At 42.1% G+C, this 22,972-nt stretch overlaps 1 protein-coding gene across 1 annotated transcript in view; it reads right to left on the reverse strand.

Moving 5' to 3' along the window:
• Window positions 1-22,972, reverse strand: part of LOC306756389 (protein kinase C-binding protein NELL1-like) — a gene marked incomplete at its 3' end in the record, with an annotated part of 316,128 nt that overhangs the window by 239,437 nt on the left and 53,719 nt on the right. Inside the window, exon 4 of the mRNA XM_079241118.1 lies at window positions 693-863. Coding sequence (XP_079097244.1) covers window positions 693-863 — 171 coding nt within the window. The remainder of the gene's footprint in view (window positions 1-692; window positions 864-22,972) is intronic.

A 22,972-nucleotide genomic window follows, 5' to 3' on the forward strand; every position in this document is an offset into this window, starting at 1 on the left:
AGAAGCAATTCTTTAAACATTTTCAATATTTTCAAAATAAATTAACCAATAAAATAACTACAATCATAATTAGATCGTTTTTTAAACATGTAGGTTCCAGTCTGTCCATATTTGATGTGTTATTAAATTACAAGTTTAATTAATGACAAATGACAAAAAGCATTTTTTTTTTACTGGTAGGCAGACATTTAAGAAGGATCTTTGTCATTAATTAAACTTGTACTTTAATAACACATCAAATATGGACAGACTGGAACCTACATGTTTAAAAAAAACTATTTAATTATGATTGTAGTTATTTATTTTAGTTAATTTATTTTCTTACATACTCCACCTTTAAGGCTAAACTTTCAGAGTTTGGTTGTTTTATTTGGCAATCTTATCACCGTAACCTTCCACAACGTTACGGAACAAAGAGATGGAAATACTGCATGAGATGCAGAGCAGAGTGTTGCATGAAAAGAAAGAAAGCGCCTCTCTCTTGCATCCTGTGTGTGTTAATTTGTCTTTGGATGCTTTGCTGTCAGCGCTGTTAACAACCTGTCATCCTTACTGACACAGCACCAAACAAATATTTGCTTTGACAAACACCGGCAGCTCATTAGACGTGTCACTTCAAAGGAGCATGCTGAAATTAAATCAGCCGTTTGCCATGGAGCGATTAAGTTGTTCCAGGCGCCGCGGGGCGTTACCTGTTACAGTCCACGTGCAGCAGCAGGTGGGAGGCGCTGATGGTGAGGGCGATCTTGTGCCACTGGCCGTCAGCGAGGCGATAGGGGAAGGACTCGGAGCGTGGCTTGCCTTTGAAGCGGTAGTGGTAGCGGATCTCCTCCCTCACACCGCTGCTCTCCAGTTCAAAGTAACTGCGGGGGGGCACAAGAAGTTGAAGAGGTTTCAGTTCATGGACAAACTTTAGGTCTCAAAAAATACATTAATTCATTATTTTATAAACATTTTGTTGATAAAAAAAAATGTATATTTTGCTGCCATTACTGATTTTTTAAAGTTCCACAGTGAAGAGCAAACATACCTTTGTTTTCCTATAAGAATCCAACTTTCTAAACATGTCAAGTCATGCTACAAAATCTACAAGTTGAAATCATGATGATGCAGAAATACTGACTTAAGGGGAGCAAAAATCCAAAAAAACAGAAAAACTTTGAAACTTGGATTCTGAGAGCAAACTAACAACCAGCAACAAAAAGAGCTGGTCTCTCTTGGGTCATGGTTGTCAGCTGGTTCAATTTCCTTCACTCCAGATGGCCGTGATGATGTTAAAGTGTTTCTTTTGGATAATGAGGATGACACATGGGTGGTGTTGCAAGTTAGCGATATGCCGTCTGTCAATATGCTGCGGAGCCGAAGAAATTCCCCATCAGCAGAAAGCGACGGGTCACACATCTGTCACTGTGATCTCTTAGATTAGAGGCTGGAAAGTTTGGGAATTCCTGCTTCAAGATCAACAAATAAAGTGGGAATTTACCACATAAAATTTAACATTTAACTTTTTTTTAAAAAAAATTTTATTTGATCATATTTTTTTATTTTATTTTCTGTTTTAAATTGAACATTTCTTTAGCAAAACAGTATAAAAAATATTTCTACTATTTGTAGACCTGATGCTCAGTAATCTGTCACCACCAGCAAAGCAACAGCAAATTATTCATGTTTCGCAAACTTTGTCACATCAGAGAAGTTGCTCAGAAGCAGTTTTGTCTTGGTTGGACAAAATCTTAAAATGTCTTATATATATATATATATATATATATATATATATATAATCTCAAAATTAGCTTTTCCAGCAAATGAACTTTTACTGCGGGTTTACGCAGGAAAAAAGGGCTTTAAACTGCAGAAATTAAATTACACCTTCTCTTTTACTACAGCCAGGACTGCATGTTGGCAAATTAAAATAAAAACATCTTCCTAAAATTGATTAAAAGGTTATTACACACAGCGCACCACTTATTGGTTTAATTTAATGATAATCTTTTTCATCCAATTTAATTACTAACTATTTACTAATTAAATTTGTACCAAAATAGTTCAAGTAGAGCAAGATTAAAAAAAAAAAATCATATTTCAGTCCAGTTTTACACAGTAAAAATAAAAAGGATGTCCTCCTGTTTTACCTTTCATTGCTGACTTACATCATTTATGCACTTGGTTTTGGATTTAAGGCAAATCTTAAAGTATTTTTCTCTTCTGTAGCTTCAGAAATGACTCAACTCCATCAGCTCTCTCCTACATGCTGTGTAAATCATTTAGATATGGAACAACGATGTCTATAGATTACTGTGTAAATGTTATTTGCAGAATTTTTCCCCCTTTTTATTTTTGTCCTCAGAGAAAAAAAAAACTACAGTTCTCAACCATTTATTTGTGAAGCAGAAAAATAAAAAATAACTTTGGGCATTTTACTATTTTGAGAAATTTTGTGATACTTGTAATGAGCCATTATCATCAACCAAAAGCAGAAAAGAACGATTTTTTCAGTCTCAGTTTAACCTTCTAGCATCACATTTTTGTGTGATTGTAAGTGACTGACTCCACTCCCCACCCTCATCAGCCACAGTAAATTAAAGGCCAACTCGTCACACTCTGGAGCTGCAGGCAACCATTCATGACATTTCAACCTCCCTGCGGCTGTAAATGACCGCTAAACTGGAACCTCTGGTCCCTGAGCACATCCACATACGCAGCCTCTAACAAAACAAAAACATATTGCTTTTAACAAATACCATTAACTCCCCAACACATGACCTAAATGCAGATCAGACTGCATTTTATTTCTATATTGGCTCCAACAAAAACACCAAAGTATCAAACCCGTTCAGTTCCAGTGGCCATCATGCCTCATGCATATGCATGGAAAGGGAGAGCGTAACCACTTTAGAGAGTATCATGCGTGACTTTGTTTTGCAGATGTATCCATCTTTCTGTTTGGAGGATGAATGCAGCGGTAATTCTCCACACGAGTAAAATACACACAGTGGTTAAGTCTAACAGAAAACTGTGAAGGATGTCTACAACCAAAACCTTTTTAATTCATCCAAGTTTAATAATCTGGACATGTGCGCTACTACTGCCTGAATGTGTGTTTGCAGCTATCTCAGTCAATGAACAAACTCACCTAAACACCCAGATGATCAAGCAGGGAGGAGTTTGCAGAACTTTTTTGGTGAATCATCGCATTACCCTGTTTTTTCATTTAGCTAAAACCCACTTAATATCTGTATGTTCTAAAATAGAAAGTTGTGATAATACAACATTTGTCACTGGATGCTCAGAAATCCAAGTCTGCAGTTGGTCAAATAAAAACCCATGTCAGTCAGCTTCTCCCCCCCACACTAAACCCTGCCATCCCTCACATGTACCCTGACAACCAAGTCCAGAGTGTAAAACATGATTCTCCCCTCACCTACAAGTCTTTGCACTCCTGCCCTTCAGTAAGTCTCCTACATCCTTCACCTTTGCATCACCTTCCTGGCATCATTCTGACACCTCTTACTGGTGCAGAAATCAAAAATACTTTTCTGGCTCCAACAGTCTTCACAAACAGCATCCAAAACTTTGAAAGCTAACAACAGGGAGACCGAAGCAACACGTCACCTTTTCCCCTTCTATTTTGGTCTCAGCTGCAAACCATGCTTGGTGTCTGGCTGATCTAGATGACAGAAATCTACATTTACTGCCTTGTCGAAATAAAATTGTACATTTTCCATATAGATATTTTATTTCCTTGCACTCATGCTTGGTATAGCCGGTTTAAATGTTCTCATCTCACACAAGAAGAGCAGAGAAAAGGCAGATCTGTAAACGGTCAAACCAGTCAAGTGCCAGTCAAACGATGCAGGACAGGAAACGCTTTTTTCTGGATGCCTTCTTGTTTTCTAGTCATTGCCGTGTGTTTCACATAAAGTTCGAAGCAACTCAGATCAGCTTCACACCAATATGTAATAACCAATGTCTGCTCTTTGCTGAGCTTTTTTCAGTTGGCATGACTCTGGTAATGGCTGCACATACAGAGATCTTCATTATCCATGGCTGATGTGAGTGGAAAGACAAATGAAAGTCATCCAGTTGTAAGGTCAGCAGTCTCATTCAGTCCAAAAATAAACAAAAAATCATTGAAACTCAACATTCGCCATCATAGCAGGTGCGCTGTGTTTTATTCTGTAACATATTGCCTTCACTCTGAAACTAAGATGGAAGGCATCACTGCTGATGTGAAGTCAGTATGACCACCTACAAATGTTTTACTGTGTGTTTAGCAGAGAAATGCCTCCGTGATGGTTACCTTGTGTGGCAAAAATAGGCTCCATGCTGACTCTCTATAGCAGAGGTGTGTAGCTGCGGTCGACGAGGGCCACAGTCCGGCAGGTTTTCCATGTATACTACCTCCAACACACCTGATTGAAACTTATCACTCATTGTGGAGAACTTGACTGGCTGTTGGATCCATTTAATGGCACCCAGGTTGGAGCAGGATAAACAGAAAACTTGTAGGACAGCAGCCCCTGAAGACCGACTGGACACCTCTGCTCTCCATGCCAAACAGCTGCAGCGAGTCTCCTGCAGCCTTTGTAGATGCTCTAATCCAGGGGTGTCAAACTCCAGGGCCGGTCTTTGGGCTGGTTTTTTATGTTTCTCTGCACCAACGCACCTGATCCAGATCAAATTAATCCAACTGCTTCTTGTCAACCTATTCATTTATTTCAGTCAGGTGTGTCGGAGCATGGAGACATTAAAACCCTGCGGGAAACTGGCACTCAGGGACTGGTGGTGGACATCTGTACTCTAATCTGTTCTGTACAGATGTACTCTAAGTCCTGCTCCTGGTTTTGAAGCCTTGTATTTGTGATTGAGTCTTATATGCTACAACTGGAGTAAATAAAAACAAATTCCTCAAGTGGAATGTCAATGTAAAAACAATTTCAGACATTTTTATGACCAGTCCTAAAGTTTTGCCCAACCAATCAGGAATGCATAACTGTCCTTCTCATTTCCTTTATTAAGACATTGAGATATGCACAATATGGGACCTTGGATGATTGGCTGTCAATCAAAATGTCATATTTCTTTTGTACCAAGAATGAAGTTAAACTATTTGTAGCAATCAAGAGCAGACCAAAAGAATACTGTACACCCCCCCCCCCCCCCCCCACCCCCTAGCAGCAGACAGTGTTAAAAGTAATGCAATCATCACCCAAGAAATGAACAAGAATCATAAGGAAATATATTTCTAAGATCATGTATTTCATTAGCAGGCATAGAGAAGCAGTTTCCTGCTCATGTTTGAGAGTAGAGTCAGTGTGTGCATAACTGGCCAGCTTGACCATCTTTATGCAGCATGTCATCGTTCTGAAATTAAATGAATACATCACCCTGTGCCTGCACCGTGCACAGACCTGACAGCCCGTCTCCATCATGCTGCAGGAGGCAGAGCCGCTGATACTTGTCAGCTGGAGCAGAATCATTTGCATGGAATGAAGGGTAAAATGAGAACGAGAGCTCTCCAGCTTTGACTCTCTCTCTGATGGAAACCTCCTCAGGGCTTCGAGAGACCAAAAATCACTGAACGAGCAGAAACAGTTATCCCGATTTGACTCATGAAATAATCATCAAAGGCATTAACTCCACTTCACATTGAGTGTTTATTTTATGAAGTATTTATTGGTAGCTATTGTATTACACCATATTTAATGAAGATGGGGGCAGTCTATCGACAGGCAGTCTGTTTGTTATGAACGCTGCTTTCTGACAATAAAAAAAATGTTATTTTCCTGCTTCCTGTGGAAAAAAATGGTCATAAAATGACAGATTTAAAAGGCTTTTGTCACACTGATGATGTTTTCATAAACAACATTGTATAAAGCTGCTGCTTTCCTAATGACAACCGCAGTTTCCAACTGTGAGCATCAACAGCTTTCAGAATAAGAAAAATCATGTTTGCATATCAAACAAAGGAGGTAAAATGTCTCACAGAGGTAAAGAGACTTGTGTCGATGAGAAAGAGTTTAGATGCAGTACAAAACTACACTAATATGGAGGTCTCTACTGAACAAAGATACGTTAAAGCAGATAATATGCATGAACGCGATTAACGAATTAAGTGGATTTATTAGATTTCAACCTAAAACAAAATTTGTTTTGTTGGTGAATGTGTAGATATAAATGAATGTTAGTCATTTTTTAAGAATATCAAGTATAAAAGTTACTCTGAAAATGAAAATACTGGGAAACTTGTCACTTGTTCTGTGAAAATTGTGACTCACTGAACAAATCAGTACGCATTAAAAATGTAGCATTCACTCTGACTCCTAGCGCTGGTCATCTGCATGGGAACCTTTTAGTCTGATTTTAGTGTCTCCAAGCATCTAAAGTACATTGAGCTGTTAAGTATATTTTAATGTATTCATTCATATAAAGAGGCTTAAAAGAGCTTAATACCACTTGATTGCTAGAAATACAAATAACACCCCTGGAAATCAACAATAAATAACTAAATAAGTAAAGAGTGAGAGGCTGTCTCATGGAGAAGTGACTCAGAATTTCATGCCAGCCAAGGTTGTACATCAGAATATCTAATAAACATCCATCAGAGGAAGAATTTGGACACAAACTACTGTGACGAAGAACAATATCCTGCCTAATGATAATATATAAATATTAAATAAAAAAGATAAAATAATGCCCTTTTCACCAAATGACTTTTCTTGTTTAAGTCGTATTAATGTTATATGTAACTGTTTTGATATTTTCACTATAAAAGTCGGCAGATTCATTTCATTTCTCAGTGAAGACAGACTTTAAGCTCAAATGGAGGATTCGCAAGTTTTTTTTTTTGTTTTTTTTTTTAAAATTCTTGGAAAAAAGTGAAAATTTCTTACATAGTTGTTCATCCTTTCAGATGAAGACGAAGCTAAAAGCAGCCGCAGATCAAGCTTTTGGTGATTCGGCTGCATCATAAAAAGCCTTTGGTTAAAGCTTTTGAGAGTTTAATGTTTCCTGCTTTTAGGATTCTAAACCCTTAATCACAAGTTTTGTGTTTATACAAAATAATATTGATATAATGAAAAACTATTTAGTGTTTACTTATATCACAACTTCTTCCACGGTTTGATTTCGATGGAATTTTATTCACTCATCATAGATGGAGACAAAGTCAACATTCCTGCCTGGTAAACTTCACTTCTTTTAGTACCAAATCAAAACAACTTTAATATAACATATAGTGTAAATTTTACTTTAATCTCAAATGAAATATTTTTAGATCTTCAACCAAAGTACTACAGTTTTATCAGTTACCAACAACACCTTTGGAGACCAATTCAATTCAATTCAATTCAATTCAACTTTATTTATATAGCGTCAAATCACGGCAATGCCATCTCAAGACGCTTTACAGACAGAGGGGAAAACATAATGAAGGCCAATTCATAATAGCCTATATAAGGAAACCAACAGATTGAGTTGAGTCCAACTCAATCTCCCACCCTGAGCAAGCACACTGGCAACAGTGGGAAGGAAAAAACTCCCTTTTAACAGGAAGGAAACCTCCGGCAGAACCCGGCTCAGGACAGGCAGCCATCTGCCTCTGCTGTGTGGGGGGAAGAGGACAGAAAGACAACAGACAACAGGAACTGCTACTCCCGGCCAGGGAGACCTGCTGAGACAGGAGACATACATGTTAATGATGCAACACTGTTGGGGGGGGGGGGGGGGGATAAAAGAGAGATAGGACTTATCAAAAGGGGGGGGGGGGATAAAAGAGAGATAGGACTTATCAAAAAGATAAGTCTTCAGCCTAGTCTTAAAGGTGGGGAGGGTGTCTGCTTCCCTAACACTAACTGGGAGCTTATTCCATAAGAGAGGGGCCTGATAACCAAAGGCTCTGCCTCCTGCTCGGCTCTTTGAGACTCTAGGAACCACAAGTAAGCCTGCAGTCTGCGAACGAAGTGCTCTGCTTGATATATAAGGAACAATGAGGTCTTTGATATATAGTGGTGCCTGGTTGTGGAGGGCTTTATATGTAAGGAGAAGGATTTTAAATTCTATTCTAGATTCAACAGGCAGCCAATGAAGAGAGGCTAAAACTGGAGAAATATGATCTCTCCTGCTGGTTCTGGTCAGGACTCTGGCTGCAGAATTCTGGATCAGCTGAAGGCTTTTCAGGGCATATTTAGGACAGCCCAGTAATAGAGAGTTACAGTAATCTAGTCTCGAAGTAACAAAAGCGTGAACCAGTTTTTCTGCATCACTCTGAGACAGAATGTCCCTAATTTTGGCTATATTACGTAAATGAAAGAAGGCTGTTTTAGTAACCTGCTTAATATGTGGGCCAAAGGACAGGTCAGGGTCAAATATTACTCCAAGGTTTCTCACTGTAGCACTGGAAGCTAAAGTAATGCCATCCAGGTTCATTACAAAAGCGAGTTTTTGTAATGAGTTTTTCAGATCCAACGAGAATTACTTCAGTCTTATCTGAGTTTAAGAGGAGAAAATTTCTAGACATCCAAGTCTTTATGTCTATGAGACAATTTTGTAGCCTATTGGGCTGATTTGTTTCATCTGGTTTAAAGGATAAGTATATTTGAGTATCATCTGCATAACAATGAAAGTTTATTCCATGCTGTCTAATAATTTTGCCTAAAGGGAGCATATATAGCGTGAAGAGTATTGGTCCAAGTACAGAACCTTGAGGAACTCCATGACTTACTGTAGTTTGTGAGGAGGACTTGTCATTTACATGAACGAACTGAAGTCTATCAGATAAATATGATTTAAACCAGCTTAACGCTGTACCTGTAATTCCAATCACATGTTCTAGTCTTTGTAACAGAATGTTATGATCGACTGTATCAAATGCAGCACTAAGATCAAGCAAAATAATTACAGACACAAGTCCTTTGTCTGAGGCCATAAGAAGGTAACTTTCACCAATGCCGTCTCAGTGCTATGATGAGCTCTAAATCCTGACTGAAACTCCTCGCATAAATTATTTCTGCTCAGGTGGGCATGTAGCTGAGCTGAAACTATTTTCTCCAGAATTTTGGACATAAACGGGAGGTTAGATATAGGTCTATAATTTGCTATCACCTCTGGATCCAGAGATTGCTTTTTAAGTAAAGGCTTGATTACAGCAGTTTTAAATGATTGTGGTATATATCCTGTCACTAAAGACATATTGATAAGATTTAGTAGTGATGTATTAATTAAAGGGAAAATGTCCTTAAAGAGGCTCGTTGAGAGAGGGTCTAAGATACAGGTGGATGGTTTAGATGAAGCTATTATTTTAGTTAATTCAGAGGGTTGGACAGGACAGAAACTATTTAGACACAAGTCAGATCCTGGTTCTAAGGATGCTTCGGAGACCACAACAGGCTCAACATTATAGGTAGAAGGAAGAGTATTGTGAATTTGATCTCTAATAGTGTCAATTTTATTCCTGAAAAAATACATGAAATCATCACAGCTAAGTGAGAAAGGAATACATGGCTCCACAGCGCTCCGGCTCTTAGTAAGCCTGGCTACAGTGCTGAAAAGAAACCGAGGGTTGTTTTTGTTTTCCTCTATCAATGATGAATAATAAGCTGTTCTTGCCGTACGTAAGGCTTTTTTGTATACAATTAAACTTTCTTTCCAGGTTAAGTGAGACTCCTCTAGTCCTGATGAACGCCATCTGTTTTCCAAACGCCTTGATGCCTGTTTTAGAGCTCGAAGCTGGGAATTAAACCAGGGAGCCTTCATAATCTTACCTAATTTCTTCTTCTTTAGGGGGGCAACATTATCCAAGGTTGTACGCATTGAAGCTGTTATAGTACCAGCATGTTGATCAATCTGAGCAGGAGTAAGGCTTAAAGGGGGACTCTCAGTCATGCTAACACATGGTAGAGGTGAAAAAATTGATTCAATTGATTGTTTAAATTTTGTAATATTATTGTCTGATAAACATCTACTATAGTAGAATTTATTTTTGGTCAGTGAGTAATCAAATAAAGCGAATTCAAAGGTTAATAAGAAGTGATCGGACAAGACAGGGTTTTGAGGAAATACTTTGAGCTTATCAGTCTCAATAACATATGTTAGAACAAGATCAAGAGTGTGACCATGAGAGTGAGTGGCACCATTGTCATTTTGTGAAAACCCAATTGAGTTTAGAATAGAGCTAAAGGAAATGTTTAAACTATCATTTTCATCGTCAACATGAATATTAAAATCACCTAGTACAATGACCTTATCAGTAGTCCGCACTAACTCAGACAAGAGATCAGAGAAATCGGTCAGAAACTCGGAGTAAGGTCCAGGTGGGCGATACACTAATGCTAAAAGGAGCGGTTTCTCTGAATTCCATTTTGGATGAGATAAATTTAATGTCAGGAATTCAAAGGATTTATAGTTAGTTTTGTGCTCAGGATTAATTAAAAATTCTGACTTAAAAATAGCTGCAACACCTCCTCCTCTGCCTGTAGTTCTAGGAATGTGAAAGTTTAAATAGTTAGCTGGCGTAGCTTCATTAATACTAACATAATCCTATTGCTGTAACCAGGTTTCCGTAAGACAGAATAAATCAATGTGGTGATCACCTATCAAGTCATTGACTAATAAAGACTTATTTGGGAGGGATCTAATATTCAGTAGGCCACACTTTATTGTCTTATTTTCAGATTTTATTAGATCCATTGTTTTTATTTTTATGAGGTTTTCACGATTAACCCGTGGAGTGTTTTTGTGTTGTTTAATTCTTACTGCTGGGGAGTTGTATAAGGTCGGAATGGGGTTTTGGGTGGGCGGCGGCAGGTGGGAAGCTGCAGAAAAGTGTGTAGGACTACAATTCTGCCTCCTGGTCCCAACCCTGAGTTGTCAATTTAGCTGACTAATAAAAGAGTCCATATTGCTAGATAAGAGAGCGGCTCCATCCAACGTGGGATGGATGCCATCTCTCCTAATAAGACCAGGCTTTCCCCAAAAAGCGCTCCAATTATCTATAAAACCCACGTTGTTATCGGGACACCACCTAGACAACCAGCGGTTGAAGGATGACATGCGGCTAAACATGTCATCGCTGATTAAATTTGGCAAGGGACCAGAGAAAACTACGGAGTCCGACATGCTCTTGGCAAAGTTACACACCGAAGCAACATTAATTTTAGTGACCTCCGATTGGCGTAACCGGGTGTCGTTACCGCCGACGTGAATTACAATCTTACGGTATTTACGTTTAGCCTTAGCCAGCAGTTTCAAATACGATTCGACGTCGCCCGCTCTGGCCCCAGGAATGCATTTGACTATGGTCCCCGGTGTCTCTAGAGCCACGTTTCTGACTATGGAACTACCTATAATCAGGGTTTCTGCCTCAGCGGGTGTGTCGCTGAGCGGGGAAAATCTGTTAGAAACGTGAACAGGTCGGTGGTGGCCAGTGGGTTTTGGTTTGGGGCTACGCTTCCGCCTGACCGTTGTCCAGCCCGCCTCGGCTCCTGGCTGCGCGGGAACTGCTGAGGGACGGCTCGGGATGGCTGCCCTGGCTGGTAGCTCCGCGCTGGCTAATGGGGGCTTGCTGACTAACTGCTTCCCTAACTGAGTGCGGAGCTGGGCTTCTAACTCACAGAGCCTCGCCTCCAAAGCTGCCAAGCTGCTACACTTAATACACCTACCGTTATCACTAAAGGAGGCGGAGGAGTAGCTAAACATCAGACACACCGAGCAAGAAAAGGCAGGGGACCGGGGTGTGGGAAGAGAGCTAGCAGCCATGCTAAAACCGAGTGCTTGAGCTGTTTAAGTCAGTAAACAGAAAGCCAAAGATCCCAAAAATAAATGCAATATATAGAACAGTGGTTTGGGAAGATATTGTGCGCTAAAGTGAGTGGTTGGTTAACAATAAATTGAAGTTAGAAAGAAGTTAAAGGAGCCAACGGCTCGTAGCAATCCGCAGTGATACACGCTAGGGAAACAGGAAATGACACAATACGTTACCGCAACGTCAGGCAGGTTTCCTTCACACCAACATTTGCGACATCAAATTTAAATGACGTCTTGCTTACAGATTAAAGCAAATGGAAACAATAACTCGTGTTTTTGTTTGTTTTTTCCATGCTTGTTGTACTGTGATGGACCGGCGACCTGTCCAGGGTGTACCCAGCCTTTCTCCCATAAACAGCTGGGATAGGCTGCCAGCTTCCCCGCGACCCTTCATTGGACTAAGCTGTTAGGATAATGAATGAATGAATGTTGTATTGATGTTTGATATGTTCAGTTTGGGTTGATCATTGAATCACTGTATAAATATCAATGTACTCCAACACCCCTAACATGTTGTTTTAAACATTTAAAGATGGTAAAATGTTCTGGGAGACTTCATTTGGGTTATGTCTGATGCTTTTCGCCACTCAGATTGCATTTAAGCTGTTTTCTGCAGCGCTGTAAGAGCCACTCAGATGTGATTGGATTTTTTTTCCCATCTAAACAGCAGCATTCTCAGCCATCTCAAAAGCTTTAGAAAAGGATGGCAACAGAAATAAAGGTCAGGACTCATTTGTGTTTAAATTAGTTCATCTTTTTCTTTTCACTCGTTCTGGTGAGCGGTAATGTGTGTTTTGGGATGTTGAAGGACCCATCCAAATCTGTAGAAAATGCTTGGTAATTGTAAATGGTAGGCACTTAAAATAACCTCTTTATAATTTCAAAGTGTTCAAAAAGTCTTTAACATGTATTTTCATATACTGTACCCATTTTAACACACTCATAACAGTTTAAAAATATACTGTGAACTAACTCTAAGGGGAAGGCAGCACTTTATTTCTCTGCAGTCCTGCAACAATAAGAATACTGAGGGCAATGTGGGGTTCAGCATCTTGCCTGAGGAAACTTCCACACGTGAAGGAACTGCTGATTGAACTACCGTCCTTCCAGCTTGAACTCACTCACTGAGCTATGGATACTCCAAACGATTGATGAAATCTTCTGCTTGCACCATTCTTCTGATATATTTATTGCCTCCAATACTATCACACCCTGCTGAATGGTCGAAGAATGTATTCCTCTGCTCATGTTGTTTTAAAAAGAAAATTTAGAGCTAATGTTTTATTACCGTTCTGAGACCTGAATAGGTGCTAATGATTCAAATAGAGCCACAGCAACAGTCACAGTTTCAGGGTTGCACTCTGTGTCTTCTGAGAGAAAGATTGTGGGCGGCAGAAGGGTCTTGGAAAGTAATGCGACAGTTCTGGGAAGAAGCTGTTGAGGTGACAAGTGGACTTCATCAAAATGCAGTGGCATCATCTGTAAGGAAAAAATAAAAGTTTTGGAAATGAATGGCTGCCTTAGAGTGCTGGGTTGCCTCTATATTATCCTGTCCTTTTTGCTCACCTCCAGTGTCACGCAGCTATTTTATGGAGGGCAGCTGACAGCCAATTATCTGCTCAATAGGGAGGGTCAGCCCTCTGGAGCTTGACCGTGGAGTGCAAGGAGGAGGTAAACCAGATACTACACTGGCAAAACACACCAATGCCTCAGGTGCTGACCCGGAAAATCGGAACAGGATTGGTTGTGTGGCATTGTGCCTCAGCTGTTCTGGGATGACTCTCCTTCATATGTGTTCTTGGGTTCAAAAGATCCTCTCATCATAACTGGAAGAATAGGCAGATAGGTGCAACTTTCACACCCCAGCATCGCTGGAGATTTATTGATTAACAAGATGTGATTTGCAGGAGGAAATCAATTCTCATTTTCACAGTTTGGACTGTGTTAAATGTGGTATTATTAGCAAGAACTGGAGTGAAAAACAGACAACTTTGTTCTCAGTGATCATGGTGTTACGTGTAAACTGTAAATGAAGAAGCCAGACAAGCTGCAAATGAGCGAATAAAACATCAACTGCAACACAACTCTCAGAAATCCAAGACATACCTGAAGAATAGCTCAAGCTTTTGTGACTCCACTTTTCCAGATTTTGTAGAACCAGTAAGCCATCTGATTTACTAAATCTGGACTCAACGTGAGTTTGAATAGGTAATCATCATTGTTAAAGATGCATGGAGATATTCCATGAAAGTTGCTAAAGAAATAGGAACTCACACTGCTAAGCTAACTAAACATCCGGTGGTTCCATGAACACAGCTCAGCTTTATTTAATCCAAACTCATTCAGCACAGACTTCCATTGTCTCGCTCAAAATGAACCCAAAGACGGAATCAGAGCATGTTTGTATCAGAGGATCAAAGACTGCTGACAGAGCTCTGCAAAACACAAGCAGGAAGGTGGCAATGCAGAAAACAGGGTTGGCTTGTACAAAGAATGAACCTTTCAATTTCAATTCAGATTAATGAAAGTATTTATTCTCATCCTGGGTTTTTTGCTCCATCATGAAGTTATTTTACTTCTGTATAAAATGTTCTAGGCTGCATAAATAACCTGATCTTGTCTTTTCATTTTTCAAGAGTAAACTTTGAAAGTGACTTTATTTTAAGTCTTAATATTATTAGTATTACTTTTACTGCATACAGTAGAATAATTTATGACATTAATTAGCTTTACTGAGTTAGATGTATTTTAACCCCACTGACCTAGTAACTACTGAGCTAAATATTGATTGTTAATAAGGTACATATATATGAAAGCTAATGATGCTAATATTTTTATATTACAATAATATCATTATTATATCTGAACAGAGGTGGACAATGACAAATGTGGCTTGAAGTGAGGTCAGATATAAATATCGACTAATGGTAAGTAGTTTAGAAAGTCAATTTCATCAATTGTTTAACATGCAGCAACAAATATAAACACCCAGATTATTCCTAATCATTTTAATTTTATCACAATTTTTTTTTTAATTGTTGCTGCCTTTGAGTACTTTTTAACTCTTTCTTTGCATCATCTGTACTGCTTTTAAAGATTTAGGTATTTGGAATTGTCTTGCACACAACCTAAATAAAATAGCCTTTCCTCACGATGCAGGAGCTTCAACGGGTGTCAGTGGAAATGACCCTTCAGGTGCCCAGAAGACATATGGGGAATGTAGTGGCCTCTACCTGCCCTCCAGGTGTCAGTTTCTTACATGATTCTGATAATATGCGTCTGTATTCAGTGAGGGGATTTTATGAGCCAGATTTATTGAAACAAGACTCCCCTAATCCTGTGACCCCTCAGGTTGCTCAGAGCTACAGATTAAAAACAAAAAGCTCAAACTGTAAAAACAAATAAATCAGCTTTACATATCTCAGCACATTATAAATAGCCTAAATCCCTTCTTAGTAAATCTTTTTTTAAACTATAAAGTCTCACTCTAATCATTACAAGGTGTTGTTACAAAGGAAAACAAAATGATAGCTCCAAGATGTTTTTTTATTTTATTTTTAATATGCTTAAATTCCAAACAAAGCCGAGTCAAATAAAGTTATTATCCATGTTTTTACAAGAATATCAACGTGAAAGTCCCTGGAGTCAAAAACTGCTGGACAGGGGAAAGAGGTCTGACTGCAGCAACATCCGCCTTATTCCTGACTACTAAATGCACTGGTGGGGGTGTGATAGCCTAGTGGTGCGCCCCCTGGAGGACCAGTAGGGGTAAACCACTGTGGGCCCTTGTGCAAGGCTCTCAACCCCTCCCAACAGCTCCTCAGGCACCGAAACATGGCAGCCCACTGCTCTGTACACCTACAGATGGGTCAAATCCCGAGCAGACTTTCCCAAATTGTGATTAATACAGTAACATGAATTATTAGGGTTATGGTTCCTAGATATGAGGCAGGGTGGGTTTAACAATTTGTTTCTGTTGCTGCTGAGGAGGGAGAGCACCTGCTGAGCTGTGAGAGTCTTTTCTTTTCCTGTGGACTTGATGCTCTTCAGGATTTCTTTCCCTGTAGGCTTCTTCTGTAAAGGTAGAGCTGCAAATTGCACTGATGTCTTCGGCTCAGTAAGACTAGCTCACAGCAACTGACAAAGTGCTAGGGCTGCTCGATTATGACAAAAATAATAACCATGATTATTTTGACTGAAATTAAAGTTCTCAATCATTTAACACAATTATCCATTATTTTTAAACAACGCTGCGCGTCATGGTGTTCTAGACTCCGTGTCGTGCATTATAACCGTCTAATGCACGGTTCCGAGTTGTTTAATCTGCTTTTACCGCTTATATAGGAACTATTTTACGTTGGCCTCGATGACGTTTTATACCAAACAACTGCTGTCCCCACATCTATAAAAGTTCCCCTTGGCAAAATAAATTTGCTCAGCAGAACACAGCATCCAGAACATCAGTCTGCTTGCTTAAATGCTGGACAAGACAAAAAAAAAAAAAAAAAAACAACCTAAAAAAAGCAAAGAACCGCTGTCAGGCTGCAGCGCGTTTCTCTCATTCACCTGTTAAAAGACAGCTGATCTGAACCAGCTGGTTAACATGTTGCTATGGCAACGCCCTGTAAAAGAGGGCTATAACAGTGTTTAACTCGCCGAACTATGTATAGGAAAATAATGCAGCCAGTTGTCACTGACAATGGTATAAACTATGTTTAGGTGAACTTCCACAACCTACTGCAGTTATTCTACATTGACCTGCAGCCGGAGCCGACTGAGACTGGCCGCCTGGGAGTGCTTTAGGACGGGAGAGGCTCCCGCTGCTCCTTCCTTACAGTAACTGCAGAACAATATGTGCCTTCAAGTCAGTCGCCAAAACACCAGAAAAGTCTCTAATAACTCCAGTAAAAGCCGCTAGATTTGTCGCTTTTAACAAAAAAAGTCTCCAGATTTAGCGAGAAAGTCTCCAAGTTGGCAACAGTGTGTGAATGAAAGCAAAGCGGCTGTGGGAGGAGTTTACAGCACAGCGCTGCAACGCCAGAGACGCTCGATTAGCAGCTGAAGACAGCAGGAGAGGAAACTGCAGAGAGAAAAATAATCACACCCTTTTATTTTTATGATGGTTGAAAACCCAGATCGTAGTTGAGATTAAAATCTGATTAATCACCCAGTCCTACAAAGTGATACATAGTTATTGGATACTATGAGGAGAAAAAAACATTGAGATGAAGCTCAACAGACCATCTTTCAGTGGTTTTCTAAAGCACATCAGTTCACCAGTGGCACGTACTTACACAGTTGTAACCACTCCCTATAAGCAGTATTACCATGATAGACCACTGAACAAAAAGAAAAAAGAAGACCTTTTCTTTCAGCCGTCAATGGAGCAACATTCATTTTATGCAGCCTTGGCTTTTGTTTTTACTTCAGAGTTCGGAACCAACATGATTTTTACAAGCAGCAAAAACAGCAGACAGACAATGATGCCAGCTAGCCAGCTGAAAGGTCAGCCATGTTGCAGCTTAAGATACAGATATTTTCATCATGAGTTCATGACAACCAACCAGATCTGAAATAGAAGTTGATACTGAACTTACACTACATGCATTAATTTGACTCAAATGCAACCGAGTACAATTTTTTGATGAACAACAAAATGGACGTTTAAAGCTTGTTAGTAGCAGAAACTAATTTCTGCTCCAGGGAGCGCAGTGCGGAAGCTGGTGTCTAACAGAGGTGAGAGGGTGCAGATCATCCATCAGCACCCTCCGCAGGGCAGATCAGCGGTTCAGTGTTGATGCCGGCAGGCCCCTCTTCTCAAACATTCACACACAAAACACATCTGATGGAAATATAAATTCGGAAAAATTCAGCACATTTTCAGGCACAGAAGCAGGTACAGATAGAAGCAACACGCCGCGGCTGTGGCTGCACGGCACTGGAGAGTCCAGACTCTTCCAGGAACTCTGCCTTTCCACTGGAATAAGTTGTGCTTGCTCTACTTTGTGATCTACTTCTAGACGGTGCCTGCAATCCTTCTGTCCATTATAACCACACAGGGCAACTATTTTGAGTTTGTAGCCTTGAATAAATATAACGGATAATATGTTTCCTTTAAGTTCCACACTGAAAATGTTTTAGTGAAGTTTGAACAAACTAAAGTTTCACGACTTATTTTTTTTATTCAGTACCAGAAAAAAAAAACTGCTCCAGACCCTTCCTTACCTCTACATGATGGTGATGAGGTATGCTTCTGCGTGTTCTCTACATTTCTATCATGAAACAATAAGATTTACACCCTTCACTTACTTATATTCTTCCATGTCACACAGACCGTGCAGCTACAGCCTGCACTCCCAGGCCTTCATTACCTTCAGTGTCTCCACAGCACAGATTACAGCTCGGAGAAAAGCACGGTCTTGCTCCGGCTCCTCAACCTAGGATTCATTACAGCTGGGTCTTAAGCCGTCTGGTTTGGGGGTTTTTATACTCATTGCAAGACACCAGAGGGAAAAAAAAACTACTGAGGTCCTGTCTTTAACATTAAATTCCATTTTATCTAGCACTTATATAAATGTTATGTCTGTACCTACGTTATTTAACCTCAGTAATTTGTGGACAGGTAACTTTTGGAAATGAGGTTCATTTCCTGACTTAAACCTGCAAAATAAATACAAAACAATTTTACTTTATTTATGGATTTTACTTAAATCAAATAGTTGATTGTTTCCTTACAATCAAAATTCAGCCTATGTTCACTTTAAACTGTAAAAACCAGGTTGCAATTAATGAAAATACTGACGTGGTGAGACTTAGATTTTCTCTGTCACCATAAATTGTTAAAAAAAAATATTTAATGCATCCTCCCTTCCCCGTGATTCACAAACTTTTAACAAAGAAGATTCTCCACAAACATGTTCGTTTTCTGCTCAGCATGTTTCAGAAGAGAGAACAACCTGAAACCACTTATGAACGGAGTCACAGGAGGAGAGACAGACCTGTAGAGTTGCAAAAGGGCAAACAGATGAACAGAGCAGCTGGAGGAGCGAGCGAAGCATCTTTGGAGTTGGAGTGCTCGGCTGGGAAGAGCAGTGGAGAAACTACGCTTTGAGTTAGTTCATCACAGAGCATCTGCCTCTTGCCGACAATGAAAGCATTCCTGGGACCAAGAAAATTGCTGCCTGGGCAGAAATCATCTCCTTTTGTTGTATTCAGCCAAATGGAGCAGCAATAAACCTTCCTCCACATTCCCCAGTGTTGGGCACAGAAAGCAAAAAAAAAACAACAAGAACTACTCTGCGATGGATTCAAAGGAATGCTTGCATCTAAAAGACATTTTTACTTTGACGATGAGGCGAGCGGGGGATGAGAGGAAGGAAGGGAGGGGGATATTATCATATTGTGGGAACTGAGTTGGCAGGGTAGGCGGGAGGGAAAAGGGGTTGGTTTGATTGTGTTGAGAGGGATGGAAGAAAGTAATGAAAGGACAGAGAGGGAGAGGAAATATATGACTGAAATTGGCCAAATCGCAAAGCTACAGTGGCTTCTGGTTGGTTGGCTGAACAGTAGGCCTGCGTTCAAACGGAAAAGCACGAGCATCAGCAGAGGGCTCTAATAAGGCCTTCAGAGTGGATTCAGAGGTTCAGAAAAAAATCCTTGCTCACAACGAAGCAGAGGTCTGCACTGAGGCAGAGAAGGATCTGACCTTCTCACCAAATTTACACACAACACGAGTCTCACTCGCACAACAGTTTATCTTAAAATAACTTCTGCATGTCGTGGATTGGCTGAGCGACATTTCCATTCAATTCCACTCCGTATTAAAAGACAAAACACAGGTCCCAAAAACCTGTTACCTGGTCACAACTTTAGATGGAAAGATTCTGGAGATAAATATCTAAATAATTACTTTTGTATTTTATACTGAGGGCACGTTCACACAGCTGCTGTTTGGTCGGCTTTAAACAAAGTGTGAAACAAAGACAGTGCGAATCGTTTGGCGCAATATGAAGATCAACTGCACTCTGATGTGGACCATAGTAGACCAGGGGTGTCCGTTCGCCTGTGAACAGACTGTCCAGCTACCAAACAGAAAGTGACGTCTGCCAACTGCAATGAAGTATCAGGAGGAAGGAGGAGGCGATGCAGATTATTGTTTAGGTAGGAGGGAAAACAAAAGCAACAGCATGCGTTCAGAAAAAGCATGTTCTGCAGACAACAGTTAAATTAGGAACACCAGGCCCAAAGTCCTGCACAGGTCTAGTTTTACCAACCTGAACCCAACAAAAGGCATCATGACGACCAAACTACGAGCCGTTTATGTATCCATAACCTGACCCACACGTTAACACATTACCTGTAAATAAGCCCTCCAATCCTGAGTCACAGAACCAGCAGCAGAAAAATATCTCCCTGGCGGAGATGTTGATGCCCTGAAAGGAGCGGTTCATGTTCGCAGTAAGCACAGTGTTTGGAAATAGTCCTGCAAGAGCTTCACAATAAAGGCAATTTCGTCCACAGAATAAGTAAGAAAAGAAGGAGAAAATTCTACAACATGCCTGCACTAGATAGCTATCCCCCTGTTTCATAGTCAATCTTTACCTGCAAAGCCGTGTGTGTGTGTGTGTGTGTGTGTGTGTGTGTGTGTGTGTGAGAGCAACCCTAACCGAAAGCAAACCAAAAGGAAGATGTGAAATCATTTGGAAATCGCTGCCCAATCGCAGCCAGTCCCCCGAACTGGTGTGGATGTTTAATGTTACATAAGTCAGTTCAAAATCACTGAAGAAACAAAAGCCTTTAGCGGTGATGATGTCTGGCCATGCACACGGTTCCAGGTTCATGGGCTGAGACTTGGAGAATACTGACATGTTTCACTTCAGCAGGAATGGCTCCTTTGAGAAGAACTGTCAGTGACGTTCTTGATGACGACTAACCTGGGCATGAATGTTCCCTTGCCCGGACGCGGGTTACCGGGACCCCCCTCTGGAGCCAGGCCTGGAGGCGGGGTACGAGAGCGAGCGTCTGGTGGCCGGGCCTTCGCCCATGGGGCCCGGTCGGGCTCAGCCCGAAAAGGTTACATGGGCCCCACCTCCCGTGGGCTCACCATCTGCGGGAGGAGCCGTAGGGGTCGGGTGCAATGTGAACTGGGCGGCAGCAAGGGGCGGGGACCCTGGCGGTCCGATCCCCGGCTGCAGAAGCTGGCTCTAGGGACGTGGAACGTCACCTCTCTGGTGGGGAAGGAGCCTGAGCTTGTGCGCGAGGTTGAGCGGTTCCGACTAGATATAGTTGGACTCACCTCGACGCATGGCTTGGGCTCTGGAACCAGTACCCTCGAGAGGGGCTGGACCTTCTTCCACTCTGGAGTTGCTCATGGTGAGAGGCGCCGAGCAGGTGTGGGCATTCTCATCAGCCCCCAGCTTGGTGCCTGAACGTTGGGGTTTACCCCGGTGGATGAAAGGGTAGTTTCCCTCCGCCTCCGGGTGGGGGGACGGGTCCTGACTGTTGTCTGTGCTTATGCACCGAACAGCAGTTCAGAGTACCCACCTTTCTGGAGTCCTTGGAGGGAGTGCTGGAGGGTGCTCCTTCTGGGGACTCCATTGTTCTGCTGGGGGACTTCAATGCTCATGTGGGCAATGACAGTGAGACCTGGAGGGGAGTGATTGGGAGGCATGGTCCCCCCCCTCTGAACCCAAATGGTGTTTTGTTGTTGGACTTCTGTGCTCGTCATGGATTGTCTATAACGAACACCATGTTCCAGCATAAGAGTGTCCATATGTACACCTGGCATCAGGATTCCCTGGGCCGCAGTTCAATGATCGACTTTGTAGTCGTATCGTCGGACCTGCGGCCACATGCCTTGGACACTCGGGTGAAGAGGGGGGCGGAGCTGTCAACTGATCACCACCTGGTGGTGAGTTGGCTCAGATGGTGGGGGAGGAAGCCGGTCAGAGCTGGCAGGCCCAAACGTGTTGTGAGGGTCTGCTGGGAACGTCTGGCTGAGTCCCCTGTCAGAGCGAGCTTCAACTCCCACCTTCAGCAGAGCTTCGAACATGTCCCGAGTGAGGCGGGGGACATTGAGTCCGAATGGGCTGTGTTCCGTGCCTCTATTGCTGAGGCGGCCAGCCGGAGCTGTGGCTGTAAGGTAGTTGGTGCCTGTCGTGGCGGTAATCCCAGGACTCGTTGGTGGACACCAGCAGTGAGGGATGCCGTCAAGCTGAAGAAGGAGTCCTATCGGGCCTTCTTGGCCTGTGGGACTCTGGAGGCAGCTGATGGGTACCGGCGGGCTAAGCGGCATGCGGCTTCGGCTGTTGCCGAGGCAAAAATTCGGGCATGGGAGGAGTTCGGCGAGGCCATGGAGAAAGACTTCCGGACGGCTTCGAGGAGATTCTGGTCCACCATCCGGCGGCTCAGGAGGGGGAAGCAGTGCTCCATCAATACTGTGTACAGTGGAGGTGGGGAGCTGCTGACCTCAACTCGGGACGTTGTGGGTCGGTGGAGGGAATACTTCGAAGACCTCCTCAATCCTACCAACACGTCTTCTCATGAGGGAGCAGAGCTGGTGGACTCAGGGGTGGACTCTCCTATCTCTGGGGCTGAAGTCGCTGAGGTGGTCAAAAAGCTCCTTGGCGGCAAGGCCCCGGGGGTGGATGAGATCCGCCCGGAGTTCCTTAAGGCTCTGGATGCTGTGGGGCTGTCCTGGCTGACACGCCTCTGCAGCATCGCGTGGACATCGGGGGCAGTACCGCTGGATTGGCAGACTGGGGTGGTGGTCCCCCTTTTTAAGAAGGGGGACCGGAGGGTGTGTTCCAATTACAGGGGAATCACACTCCTCAGCCTCCCTGGTAAGGTCTATTCAGGGGTCCTGGAGAGGAGGGTCCGCCGGATAGTCGAATCCCGGATTGAGGAGGAGCAGTGTGGTTTTCGTCCTGGTCGCGGAACAGTGGACCAGCTCTATACCCTCTCTGGGGTCCTGGAGGGGGCATGGGAGTTTGCCCAACCAGTCTACATGTGCTTTGTGGACCTGGAGAAGGCATTCGACAGTGTCCCCCGGGGGCTCCTGTGGGGGGTACTCCGGGAGTATGGGGTACCGGACCCCCTTGTATGAGCTGTCCGGTCCCTGTACGACAGGTGTCAGAGCTTGGTCCGCATTGCCGGTAGTAAGTCGGATCCG

The sequence above is a fragment of the Telmatherina bonti genome, assembly GCF_933228915.1.
Source record: "Telmatherina bonti genome assembly, chromosome: 1".
NCBI lineage: Eukaryota > Metazoa > Chordata > Actinopteri > Atheriniformes > Telmatherinidae > Telmatherina > Telmatherina bonti.